This window comes from Kogia breviceps, chromosome 12 (assembly GCF_026419965.1).
Source record: "Kogia breviceps isolate mKogBre1 chromosome 12, mKogBre1 haplotype 1, whole genome shotgun sequence".
Lineage (NCBI taxonomy): Eukaryota > Metazoa > Chordata > Mammalia > Artiodactyla > Physeteridae > Kogia > Kogia breviceps.
Genome location: NC_081321.1, coordinates 67,709,654 through 67,723,884, shown reverse-complemented (window position 1 = coordinate 67,723,884; position 14,231 = coordinate 67,709,654). Strand labels below are relative to the sequence as shown.

Sequence of the window (14,231 nt, the reverse complement as noted above, 5' to 3'; positions counted from 1 at the left end):
ATCAAAACAGTATGGTGTTGGCACAAAAACAGACACATAGATCAATGGAACAGAATAGGGAGTCCAGAAATGAACCCACACTTTTATGGGTAATTAATCTCCAACAAAGGAGGCAAGAATATACAATGAGGAAAAGGCAGTCTCTTCAACAAACAGTGTTGGGAAAACTGGACAGTTACATGCAAAAGAATCAAAGGGGACTACCCTCTCAAACCATGCACAAAAATAAATTCAAAATGGATTAAAGACTTAAATGTAAAACCTGAAACCATAACACTTCTAGAAGAAAACATAGGAAGTAAGCTCTTTGACACTGATCTTAGTAATATTTCATGGAAATATTACTAATATTATATATTAGTATATATAATAATAATATTATTATTATTATATAATATATATAATATATAATTATATATAAATATAATATAATATATATATTATTATATATATTATTATATATATAACTATATATAATATAATATTATATTATATATAATAATAATATTATTATTATTTCCTGAAATATTATTATATTTCAGGAAATATTTCATGGATATGCCTCCTCAGGCAAAGGAAACAAAAGCAAAAATAGACAAATGGGACTACATCGAATGGAAAGGCTTTTGCACAGCAAAGGAAACTAACAAAAAAATGAAAAGGTCACCTACTGAATGGGAGAAGATATATGCAAATGATACATCTGATAAGGGGTTAATATCCAAAATATACAAAGAACTCATACAACTCAGCATCAAAAAACCCCCCAACAACCCAATCAAAAATGGGCAGAGGATCTGAATAGACATTTTTCCAAAGAAGGCATACAGATGGTCAAAAGGCACATGAAAAGATGCTCAACATCACCAATCATCAAGGAAATGCAAATCAAAACCACAATGAGATATCACCTCACACCTGTCAGAAATGGCTATCAATGAAAAGAACACAAGTAACAAATGCTGGAGAGTGTGTGGAAGAAAGGGAACCATCGTGCACTGTTGGTGGGGATGTAAATTGGCACAGCCACTATGGAGAACAGATGGACATTCCTTAAAAAACTAAAAATAGAACTTCATATGATACAGCAATTCTACTCTTGGGTATTTATCTGAAGAAAACAAAAATACTAATTTGAAAAGATAAATGCACCCCTGTGTTCATTGCAGCATTATTTACAATAGCCAAGATATGCAAGATATGGAAGCAACCTAAGTGCTCCTCAGTAGATGAATGAGATGAATGGAAACAGAAGATGTGACACACACACAATGGAATATTACTCAGCCATAAAAAAGAATGCAATTTTCCCATTTGCAACAACATGGATAGACTTGGCGGATATTATGTTAAGTGAAATAAGTCAGACAGAGAAAGACAAATACTGAATGATTTCACTTATATGTGGAATCTAAAAAGCAAAACAAATCAATAAGCATAACTAAACAGAGACAGACTCATAGATACAGACAACAAACAGGTGGTTGCCAGAGGGGAGTGGGTCAGGGACAGGGAGGAAGAGAAATAGGTGAGGGAGATTAAGAGGTACAAAACTCCAGCTGCAAAACAAATGAGTCATGGGTATGAAATGTACAGTGTGGTTGGCAAGGGTGGGGGAGTGGGGAAGGGATGAACTGGGAGTTTGGGGTTAGCAGATGCAAACTATTATATATAGAATGGATAAACAACAAGGTCCTACTGTATAAAACAGGGAACTATATTCAAAATCATGTGATAAACCATGATGGAAGAGAATATATTGATAAAAAAGAATATATATATATATATATGTGTATGTATGTATGTATGACTGAATCACTTTGCTGTATAGCAGAAATTAACACAACATTGTACATCAACTATACTTCAATTAAAAAAATAACTATGCATTATCTTCGTATGGTGACAGATAATAACTGGAGCCATCATGGTGATCATCTTGAAATGTATAGAAATATCAAATCACTATGTTGTGTAACAGGAACTAACGTAGTGTTAATTGTAGGTAAATTATACTTTAAAAACAAACAAAAACTCATAGAAAAAGAGATCAGGTTTGTGGTTACAAGAGGAGGGGGATGGGGTGAGGGGGAATTGGATGAAGGCAGTCAAAAGGTACAAACTCCCAGTTATAAGATAAATCAGTAACAGGGAACATAGTGCACAACATAAATATAATTAACATTGCTATATGTTATATATGAAAGTTTTTAAGAGAGTAAATCCTGAAAGTTCTTATCACAAGGAAAATGTTTTTTTCTTTCTTTAGTTTTGTATCTACATGAGGTGATGGATGTTCACTAAACTTATTGTGATAAACATTTCATGATGTATGTAAGTCGAATCATTATGCTGTACACCTTAAACTTAAACAGTACGGTATGTCAATTATATCTCAATAAAACTGGAAGAAAAAAATAAAGCATATGGAAATTTCATATATTTATTTATATATGTACATTCATATACATATATGTGTATACACACACACAAACACACATATATATGGAATGGAATACTACTCAACCATCAAAAAGAATGACATTTTGCCATTTGCAACAAAATGGATAGACTTGGTGGGTATTATGTTTAGTGAAATAAGTCAGACAGAGAAAGACATATACTATATGTTATCACTTATATGTAGAATCTAAAAAATGAAACACACCAGTGAATATTTGTTCACTAGTTTATATTTTGTTTAGAATAACAAAAAAGAAACAGACTCACAGATATAGAAAACAAGCTAATGGTTGTGAGTGGGGAGAGGGAAGGAAGGAGGAGCAGGATAGGGGTAGGGGATTAAGAGGTACAAACTACTATGTATAAAATAAATAAGCTACAAGGATATACAGCACAGGAAATATCGACAATATTTTATAAAAACTATAAATGGAGTATAACCTCTAAAAATTGTGAATCACTATGTTGTACACCTGAAACTTATATAATATGTAAACCAACTATATCTCAATTTAAAAAAACATGTATTAAAAAAAGCAGTCAATTTAGCTCATAGCCATCTAGGAAAAAATGAAACCTCATGCCTCATGACAAAGACTTTGGAATAACTATGTATGTTAGAGAGGGTAATAATAATAATTATTATTATGCACAGTAGCTAGAAATGCCATTTAAAGAACAATCATCAGATTCATGTAGTGTGGGAGGGCTTTTGCATAAGTCTCAGAATTTATACCTATAGATATAGAGCAATCACTGTTAGAAATTAATCTAAAAATGAATATTAATCTTAAAATGAGAGATTATGTCAGCAAGCAAAATTGCTGTGAAACATACTACTGAGCATAAAGTAATGTTCTTCATCCAGTAATCAAATCCACTTTTAAATGTGGACAATTCCTCAAATTTTGAATGGGGACACTAAAAATCCATTTGTAAGTTGTCTGATTAGAATCTAGAACACATTTTTTCCCTACAAAATCAATGTCATAACTTATAAATAAGTTCCCATTTCTCTCCCTCTAGGACATTTAAAAAACACAACTATTGCTTTTATATTATGCATTATGTTCCAGGAATTAAGTACTTTACATGGAGAGCCGCAACCATCTGCATCAATGTTGACAGAGCTATGGGGTCTAAGAACTGAGACCACCTGTTTCAACATGATTTATTTGTTTGTTGCACGAAAACTTTCCCCAGGAAAGATAAGACTGTAAACCAATAAATAACTTGTTTGTTTCAGGAAATTCCCATATATTACTTTATCTCAGACAAACAATCTGCTTTCCTTGGCAGAGAGTTCACTTATCAAGCAACAGTTTACTTATCAAGACTTGGTTCAAGACCCTCACCTTGCTGTAGATACTAACCATAAAACTTACGTCATGAAATTTCCCCAATCCCAGTCTGTTCTCCACCTTAAAAAAGCTGCCTTAAGCTCCTTGAGCCCAGACTTCCAAATCTTATAAATATCCTTTCCTGACTTCCTCCTTCAGAGACAGTCAAGACTGTCAAGGGGAAGTCCTCTATTGCTGAAGAGAATTCTAATAAACTTAGTTTTGCTTGATTAACAGGGTGGCTGGAGATATTTTGGGGGATTTGAATAACATATATTTAGTCCGTTAATCCTCTTAACAACCTTATGAATAAATTCTATTCTTACGTTATTTTTTACAGATGAGAAAACTGAGGCACACCGAATAGTTAAGTGACTTAGGCAAGGACATAAAACAACTTAAATCACATGAATCTAAACTACGGTACTAATATTACTGAGTCCTTCATTCCCCTAAGTCTATTGATTTGAAGATACCCTAAAGAATCCTATGCCCTGATCCTCTCAGTCTTGTTCAGTAATTATAGTTCTAATTACTGTAATTAGTAATTTTATTGTCTTCCGCACTGAACTCTGAGGACAGGGACATGTCTTGTTTGCCTCCATACTGCCAGTGCCTACCTAGCATAATCTCTGACACATGGTAGGCATTCAATAAATGTTTATAAAATAAATATTAAATAAAACCCTACTTTACAAATGAGGCTCTGAGATATTAAGAGTCGTGCTTTAACTCACCCAGAAGGTAATTGTCAGAATCGGTGCTCCTGCTGATGTACCACTCTTTAGTTCAACTTGTAAACGAGTTCTCAAAGAGCCGGTTTTATGAGATGAGTCTACAAACAGTGCAACAGGGACTCACGTGTATAAAGTCCTACTAAAATATTGTATTTCTTTGCTTTCTGCTGAAATGTTATCATCTCAGTGTGACCGTACAGATCATCTCATGTTGATTAGATGCTGGAATCTCACATTTGTCTCTGATTAATAAAAAATGGAAAGCTTTAATTGGTAAATGCAATTTCTGACAATGTTTTGAAACACTGGAAAGTTACTACACTTTCCTTGGTATTAAAACATTTGTAATTCACTTCTCTTTACCCATATAAGTAGAGCTTTACCCATATAAGGTTCTTTTTTTTCTTTATTATAATGAGAACTGAATGTTATATAATATTTGGGCATCAGAAAAAAAGTTTAAAATTTTACATAGAAGTTAAAATTATGAAAGGAAAGAAGGTAGGCTTGGAACGGTTTCCTGCTCCTGAGATAGATACTCATATAGCAAACAATATAAGGAATTGAAATAGAATAAAATAAGCAACCTAAGGAGACGCATCAACCAAATGCAAATGTGTGAACCCTGTTTTGATTTTGAATTGAACCAACTGATATAAAAGACATTTTGAGCCAATCACGGAAATGTGAATGAGGATAAGTAATAGATCATTATCGAAAGAAATCTTTAACTTAGAAATATATATTTACATATTTATGTGAAATAACAAATTGCTTGAGATTTACTTTAAAATTCTCCAGGGAAGGTGAGTATGGGTGGCAAATGTGTGTCTGTGTGCACTTTCATGTGTGTCCTGATGAAACGAGATTGGTAAAATGTTTATAATTACTGAAGTTTGTGCTGAGTACATGGGGATTTATTATACTCTACTCTCCACTTCTGGACATGTTTAAAGTTTTCCAGCATAAAAAACTTAAAAGATGGCTCATTTTCCCAGTGTTGTACTAGGTATACAAAGCACCTGATCATTCACACATATACTGGCTACAAACTCAGTGTCACAACCCAAAGCAAAAAATTATTCTCATCTGTGTATAGACTCTAAAATTTAAGAAAGCAGTTACTTCTTCTTCTGGGAGAATTTTATGCAGTCTCTAGCTGAGAATCAAGGAAGCTTTTTCCCAGTTGTCCATCTCTTCTGTGTGTATTACAAACCTCAAGTTTTCTGCTAATGAAAGGACTCTGTACCACCCTGGGCAGAGTGGGGGTCTCCTCTTATTCACTCCTGCTTCTCCTAGATTGGTTTTTACAGAGTACCAGATGATTCATAAAGTGCCAACCCATCCTTTATTTTAGTGAGATAAATAGCTCCAAGAATCCTTAAAGTGAATATCTCAATTATAAGACACATATTCCTTTAAGGACACAGAATATTTCCTTCTGTAATTTGGATTAAAACACAGTATAAAATATGCTTTATATTAAGCACTTTTTATGTCTGGCCTGCTTCCTGGGTATTTATTTAAGCGTGACTTTTTCTCTCCTGATAACATGAAAAATCCTTCCAAAATGTGAAAGAAAATGCTAATGATCTTCAGGACCAACTAGTTTTACTGTATCTATACCTATACCTTTCATCTGATTTTAAGCTGGTAAAAAGTCAAAATGTGATATGTAGCAAATACCAAGGGTCTCAAATACTGAACAGGAAACAAGGCTCAGATTACAATGTCCTATAGATGTACTAACTCAGAAATGTAGCTCAAATCCTTTTATAATATTTTCATGAGTTCTTGATTTTTTTAAAATTAATGTATGCTTTGACAATGGAAAATGGATTAAGGCATTCTGTTGTTAGCTATTATTTTATTGCCTATCTAAAATATATAGCAATGTTTTTCAAATATTTATGTAACATGGTATTAATGTTTAGAAAAGCAAAATTAGCAATTGATTCCACAAACAGATACATCTAATACCTTGCTTCAATTGAAATCACTGCTGCTTCTTCAGCGCAATAATGGCATAACATCTGGGAGATTTCACAGGATCAAACAACTTCACAAGCGCAGACCACGCAATATCATCCTGCAAATTGGTAAGTGATTTAAATAGGCAATTACTTGTTGAAGATAAAAATGAGAGATGTTAGACTACATACTGGAATATAAAAACTGCAAGAAAAACAAACTATATAAAAGAAAATTATTCTTTGTTGAATAAAATTAACATTTAGAAATTCACCTTTGGGAATTTATGTTGAGGAAATAATTAAAGATGTGCATAGAGTGAACCACAAGGCTACTCCTTGCTGCAATTGTGAAAAACTGGAAGTGGCTAGAGACAACTGGGTATTACTTAAATAAATTATATGATGAAACATTATTCAGCTTCTGCAGTACACTTAATGAGATGGAAAAATTCTAAATAAAACAAATGAAACAAATTAGATGCAAAACTGCATTTACAATTTGATTCCAATTTTAATTAAAGTAGAAATAATATGCTCATACATACACATGCAACAAACATATATTAGAAGCTCTAGAAAACATCAATAATTTAATAGCTAATGCTGAAAGGTGAGATAAACATTACTTTTGATTTTTTAAATATTCTTCATTTAAAATTTTCTAACATAAGTGTGTATTACTTTTATAATAATAAAATATTAACAAAATGAACAATTATATGATTTCTATCACTTCATTACCAATCTGTTAAACTTGGTGCATACTGTTTTGCCTACCTATTTTATTTAGGTCACTGGAAATTGTTTTGAAAGGGAAATGATGAGTTCCTAGTAAAATAAGGCTGATTCTGTGACCTAACAAGCTGAGAACCAAAAGATTCCAGTGATTTTGAATTAGTTAGTAGCTTAGGAAAGTAACTAATTATCTAAATATTTAAAAATTGCCTTTCTCCATAAAAATACCAATTATTAAAATCCATTTGTTCCAAGTAGTTTGCTGAAAAGAAGTAAAGCTCTCCATATGATAAACAAAATTATTAAAATAAAGAGTTTATACTGGAAACAAGGCTGAATCCACAAATGGGCTTAATTTTAAAGAGCTCAAAAACATAATTTTCATCATAGCTTAGAGTAGAATCTGAAAAACACATTTTTCCCAAAGATAACAAAAAATCATATTTTTTGGTCATTCAACAAAGATAAAACAAATAAAACTGTGAAAAAAACAGAAGCAATTATCAGTAATGAGACAGAAATTTCTACACTGCAGAGTACATATGTCCAAAAATTCAAAAGTGAATTAAAAGGTGATTCTTACAAAATGAAGCATAAAAATGATATCTTTTACATCTGGCCTTTATTGATTTTAGCTATACAATATGTCATATGTGATGGTTTGTGTGCATCGTCTACTGTATAGTAATTACCATAAAATTAAAAGAATGTAAACTTTATTATAGTAGCTTTGCTAGAAACATCTGTTGTACATATGTTTTTGTTTCAAAAGAGATGGAAAGAATATTTAGAGTTGGAAAATATAATGAGAAAAATTATCTTACTAGGTTTATGTGAAAGAATGTTATCCTAGTTATAAGCAGATCCATATTACTGGGTTTAATAAATATATTTGTTACACATTTAAAATTAACATAATTTTTAAAAATTAACATAATTTACCTGCTCTTTCAGGTAGCAAAGTCGATCCAGAAGAATCAATGTCTCTATGCAAGGAGCCAGAACAACTTTCAACTAAAAGAAAGAATAAGATAGGACAGTGGTACTTTAAAACAAACAAAAATACTAGCTTAACACTTGTTTAAGAAAATGGTATCTACAGAAACTCATATAAGGCCAAATTTCCAATACCCATTGTACCTCTTCAGAAAATAAATACCTCAGAGATCAAAAGTTTTTCTTTAATAGTAAAAGGAAAAGAATGTCCTTTGAGTGACTTTGGGGTAGAACCCAAAAGCAATCATACATATGTGATAGAAAGCTTTTAAAAGGGTACTAAGAATGAAATTCATTAAAAGGAATGCTTGTGAAATAACTGCATTGAGACCAATATGTGTTCAAAGAACTCTAAAACTTCTTTCCATGCATTTATAATACACTTTAAGAGAAATCTACCATGTGTTCCTTTTATTACATTACTGACACCTAATATAGTTCTAAAATAGGAAATGATCCAAAACGGTTTTTCTACATTAAGAGGAAAACAACACAGATTTGTTGGCCCCATAAAAAAATTTAATAGGATCCTACTCAAGTCTAGCAACATATTCAATTTAGTATGTTTAATTCTGAGATTTACCATATTAAAAGCCTCCAGCTCATTCATTCTAGGCTTGTACTTCTCGTAATACTCCATTATAATTTCTTCTGGCAGCTTCAAGATAAAACAACAATAATAAATTTAATAACAGTTAAAAATATTTTTTTTCTAATCAAACATACCCTAAAGTAAAACAAACATAACAATTTAAAACAACCTTAGGTGTCTGAAGAGCTCTAAGGATATTCATGAAGCAAGTCAATATAACTAAATTCTTTCATTTAAATCTTCTGTACCAATATAGGTTATTCAGTATATCCTAAGTAAAATAACCAATAACAACCTATTAACTTTGTTTGATTTCAACAAGTAGTGATGAAATATTTACTTTCACTTGTTTCTATGCTTGGGGTGCACAGGAGGTAGGAGCTCAATGAACAGTTCTTGAACAAAATTAAAATTTAAACAATATATCTAAAACTATATATCCTAAAGAATAACTCAAAGGCAAAAGGAATACAGTAAGGACATATATTCATATTTAAGGTAGTTTCTTCTAATACCCACTTAACAAGTCCATCAACAAGCACTGCTTTCTGTTTTTTCTCTAAAACATATGACACCCATAGTACACTGAACCTTTGTGGTTAGTAGGCCATTTTCTAGATCACTTACATGTTTCTGTTCCCACCAGTTGAGCTTTATGCCTACTGAATTAACTGTATTTGTTCCTAAACTTGTTATTCCAGTTATATTATTATAATATGACATGAATAAATATTACAAAACCAATGAGATACAAATGCAAAAGGAAAAGTTGTTTCTCTATAAGTTGAATGCCTCTGTGAAAGGCCTGATAAAGGAAAGTCACCAGAAGAAATTGCCGTCAAATTATATGTGGTCAAAACAAATGAAAGACTGACTTAAAAGAGTCCAAAATCTGAAAGGATTTGTATTCAGATTTCCTTGAAGATATCTAAATATTTTTTCAAAGCCCCTATTATTTTTCTATTACATGAAATTTCTTTTGAATTCAAAAAACACAAAAGGGTAGGTAACAGTGACAAGTAAAGCTTTGTCTCATCCAATTTCTAGTGTAGCTTTCCAGAAAAGATCTCCCCTTTGGTATAGAACCCAAGCAGATTATGGCCTTCTCTCCAACCCTTTTAAAAATTTTGTACATCTTTGAATCAAATGAGTACCTCCTGGACCAAATTTTTGCAGTAGAGTATATTGGACTAGATCTAGGTCTGCACTTCAAGCCAGCAAAAACTCTCATCTCAAAAAAATTGTGTATGTGTTTGAATTATAGCCTTTAGTCTTCACTTCTGTCCTGTCATGTGAGATCAGCAGTTACAGGACAACCCAGAACTCACAATCTTTTTTCAATCCTGCCTCATCAGCATACTGCTTCCTACAAACATGGTTTTTCAATGTGATTCCTTGGGTTCTCCAATATTCTGTCTCCCCTTTATGTCAAACTGAGAAGCACCACCCTGGTCATCAATTGCATTTGTTCCAAACTGCGAATTGTTGATTTTGTTCCTCAAGATATGCTACTTTAAAGAACTATATTGTTGGTTTTGTTGGTGATCTGTAACCCTGGGCAATTTCTCTTGGCATCTTTCTGCATCCCTCTTTACCTTCACTGTACTTCATAATGCACACAGTTTGAGATTTAATATGCTTTTTGATTTTGTCAAAAAGGAGTCTGCACTTCTATTTCTCTTTTTATTTGTTGCTTTTGTGTAATTCTGAAAAGGTGAGAACATCATCTTTACTTTTCTATTTAAAAAAAAGTGGAAGTCTTTTGCTTTACTTTGAGTAATCCAAAGCTGGATACTGTAAACTATGCATTACAGGTATGTTTGATGGACAGACGTTAAGGTAGAAATCCAACTAGTAAAACTAAATGCAAAGCTGTGTGCAAAAAACAAAACAAAATAAATGGCCTTGTTCTTATACCAAAAGTTTGGTGGATATATTAATATGTTTCTAAGGGAAAAATTCAGTGTTTAAGATATGATTTCATGCTTTAATCAACCTTTTCAATCAAATGCTCAACCATCAGTCTCATAAGATTAGATCAAAGAATCTATGGAAATTTTATGAAGACACTGTTTTTTAATTCTAATATCAATTTGTAACATATGTATATTCATGGTCTTATTTTACAGATGACATTATTGAGTGTTAAATCCAGTAAGAGTCAAGATAGGGCAAACATCCTAGAGATAAAGGAGGCGTCAGAATTGAGGAAGTGCCTGAGTGTAGATCTTACTTAGGCAAGGACATACGTGGAAACTTACAAGATGAAGTGCACATTGAATGGCAGCTGGGAGTTTTGGTCATGAATTCCATTGCTCCCTGCTGCCCATCTCCTAGACTCCAGAAAAAGGGATTAATATTAGTTAAGCTGTATAACAGGGCCCTAGCTCAGTGAGCTGTCATTTAGGTTCAGGGAGATATCCAGTCCTAAAGAGAAACTGGGTGAGAGACAGTAAATGAGCAGTCATATTGAGGAGCTTTAGGTTTTTTCCCTTACTTTTCTTACAATTTTTTTGACATTTTAACTCCAATACAGCTTATGTGTTAGATCAGCGGTCCCCAACCTTTTTGGCACCAGGGACCGGTTTCAGGGAAGGCAATTTTTCCACGGATGGGGAGGAGGGCCGGTGGGGGGCTGGATGGTTCAGGCGGTAATGGGAGCGATGGGTCAGGTGGTAATGAGAGCGATGGGGAGCGGCAGATGAAGCTTCGCTTGCTTGCCCGCCACTCAGCTCTCTTCTTTAAATGCTTCAGGGAGATTCATCATTCCCTGAGTTTCTTCTGCCTTTATTTCAAACCTCAATTCTTCAATCTGCTTTAGAAATACATTTATTTTGTCTGTTGGCAAGCACAGAGTTTTCTCTTTATTCTTCCCTGTAGGCTTCCTCATAGGCTTCCCCGTAGTGTCTGATGAACACTAGTTTTAGAAAAATGCTAAGCATTCTTCTTGAGCTCAATGTCTGTTAATAAGTTATATGAATATGACAAAAAGGAGCATTGGTTCTACAGTTAGACAGACTGCATTGGAATCCTTCCTCTCCAATTTCCTAGATTTGAGCTTTACGAAATCCACTTAACCTATGTCTCAATTTCCTCACCTATAAAATGAGGATAACTACTCATTTCATAAAGTCATCCTTAGCATTCAGTGAGATAATATAAACAAAGCTTTTAGCACAATGTTTGGCACAAAGCAAAGGTTCAATAAACATTAGCTTTGCTCACATTATTTTAAAAAAATAAACATATTTTTGAAGTTTTAGATTTACAGATATTTTAAAGATAAGAGTTTAGATATACCCTATATCCAGTTTCCCCTATTATTAACACCTTACAATACAGTTATTTGTTATAGTAAATGAAGCAATAATTATATATTACTATTAGCTAAAGTTTATATTTCATTCAGATTTTCTCACTTTTTACCTAATGTCCTTTTTCAGTTCCAGGATCCCATCCAGTTTATTACATTGTATCTAGTCCTATTGGTTGTGACAGCTTTTCAGACTTGCTTTTTTTTTTTTTTTAATTGAAGTATAGTTGACTCACAAGACTTGCCTTGTTTTTGATGACCTTGACCGTATTGAGGAGTACTAGTCAAGCATTGTGTAGGATGTTCCTTCACTGGGATTTGTCAGATGTTCTCCTCATAATTAGACTGGGGCTATGGGTTTTGAGAGGAAGACTACAGAATTAAGTATGATATTCCTCACATCATATTAAGGGTACGTACCATCAGTATGATTTATCACTGTAGATATTGACCTTGAGTACTTAGCTGAGATAGTATTTGTCAGGTTTCTTCACTGTAATGTTCCTCCTTTTCCCCTTTCCACATTGTATGCTTTGGAAGAAAGTCACAACTTGCAGCCCACACTTAAGGAGTGAGGGTGCAATATCCAAATAAATTATTTAGAATTCTTTTCCATGGAAGATTTTTCTCTTCTCTTCCATTTATTTATTAAAATCATCTTTTTATAGATCTATATAAGGGGGCCCAGGTACGCAGAGGTGGACCATACTTCAACTTCATGGGGAATGGGTCGTATGACTGGATGAGAGATACATAGTTGTTCAGAGATTCTCCTCACACGCTACCTGATCAGAAGATAGGTTAGCAATTGACCTTATTTTCACCAGTAGATGGTAGGACTGAGGCTGCTGATATACCCTTGGCTAGAACTCAAGGTAGGTGGATGTGGTACCAAATTGAGAATGCAAAGGAAAACTTCTTAAAGGAAATTAAAAGTGTTACTCCAGTGAACATATGAATGATATGAAAATAAAAGTCTTATTGCTGATACTGAGAAAGTTGTAGTGGTCTGGATAGAAGATCAAACCAGCCACAACATTCCCTTAAGCCAAAGTCTAATCCAGAGCAAGGCCCTAACTTTCTTCAATTCTATGAAGGCTTGGAGACATGAGGAAGCTGCAGAAGAAATTTGAAGTTAGCAGAGGTGGGTTCATGATGTTTAAGGAAAGAAGCTGTCTCTGTAACATAAGAGTGCAAGGTGAAGCAGCAAGTACTGATGTAGAAGCTATAGTAAGTTATCCAGAAGATCTAGTTAAGATAATTAAAGAAGGTGGCTACACTAAACAACAGATTTTCAATGTAGATGAAACTGCCTTATACTGGAAGAAGATGCCATTTAGGACTTTCATAGCTAAAGAGGAGAAGTCAATGCCTGGCTTCAAAGCTTCAAAGAACAGGCTGAAATCTCTTGTCAGTTAGGGGCTAATACAGTTGGCGACGTTAGGTTGAAGCTGACCTCATTTACCATTCCCAAAATCCTAGGGCTCGTAAGAATTATGCTAAATCTACTCTGTGCTCCATAAATGGAACAACAAAGCCTGGATGATAGCACATCTGTTCACAACATGGTTCACTGAATATTTTAAGACTATTGTTGAGACCTACTGCTCAGAAAAAAAGATTCTTTTCAAAATATTACTGCTCATTCGCAATGCACCTCAAGGGCTCTCATGGAGATGCACAATGAGATTAAAATGCTGTTTTTATGCTGCTAACACAACATCCATTCTGCAGCCCATGGATCAAGCAGTAATTTTGACTTTCAAGTCTTATTTAAGAAATACATTTTGTAAGGCTTTAGCTGCCATAAATAGTGATTCATCTGACGGATCTGGGCAAAGTAAATTGAAAACATCCTGGAAAGTATTCACTATTCTAGATGTAAGAACATTCATGATTCATGGGAGGATGTCAAAATAACAACATTAACAGGAGTTTGGAGGAAGCTGACTCCATCACTCATAGATGACCTTGAGGGGTTCAAAACTTCAGTGGACAAAGTAACTGCAGATGTGGCAGAAACAGCAAGAGAACTAGAATTAGAAGTGGAGCCTGAAGATGTGACTGAATTGCTGCAACCTC

At 33.5% G+C, this 14,231-nt stretch overlaps 1 protein-coding gene across 2 annotated transcripts in view; it reads right to left on the bottom strand.

Annotated features, from left to right (window-relative positions):
• METTL25 (methyltransferase like 25) overlaps positions 1–14,231 on the bottom strand; it is a 117,946-nt gene that overhangs the window by 14,996 nt on the left and 88,719 nt on the right. Inside the window, exons 10-13 of one of the 2 annotated variants that reach the window (XR_010835846.1) lie at positions 8,828–8,902; positions 8,191–8,262; positions 6,521–6,629; positions 4,541–4,782 (exon numbers count right to left, since the gene is read on the bottom strand). Coding sequence is in view for 1 of the 2 variants with exons in the window: in XM_059080380.2 (XP_058936363.1) it covers positions 6,537–6,629; positions 8,191–8,262; positions 8,828–8,902 (240 nt within the window). In the remaining variant the exon portion in view is untranslated. Of the gene's footprint in view, positions 1–2,675; positions 4,783–6,520; positions 6,630–8,190; positions 8,263–8,827; positions 8,903–14,231 lie in introns of those variants that run through there. The other variant, XM_059080380.2, reaches the window with a different exon arrangement.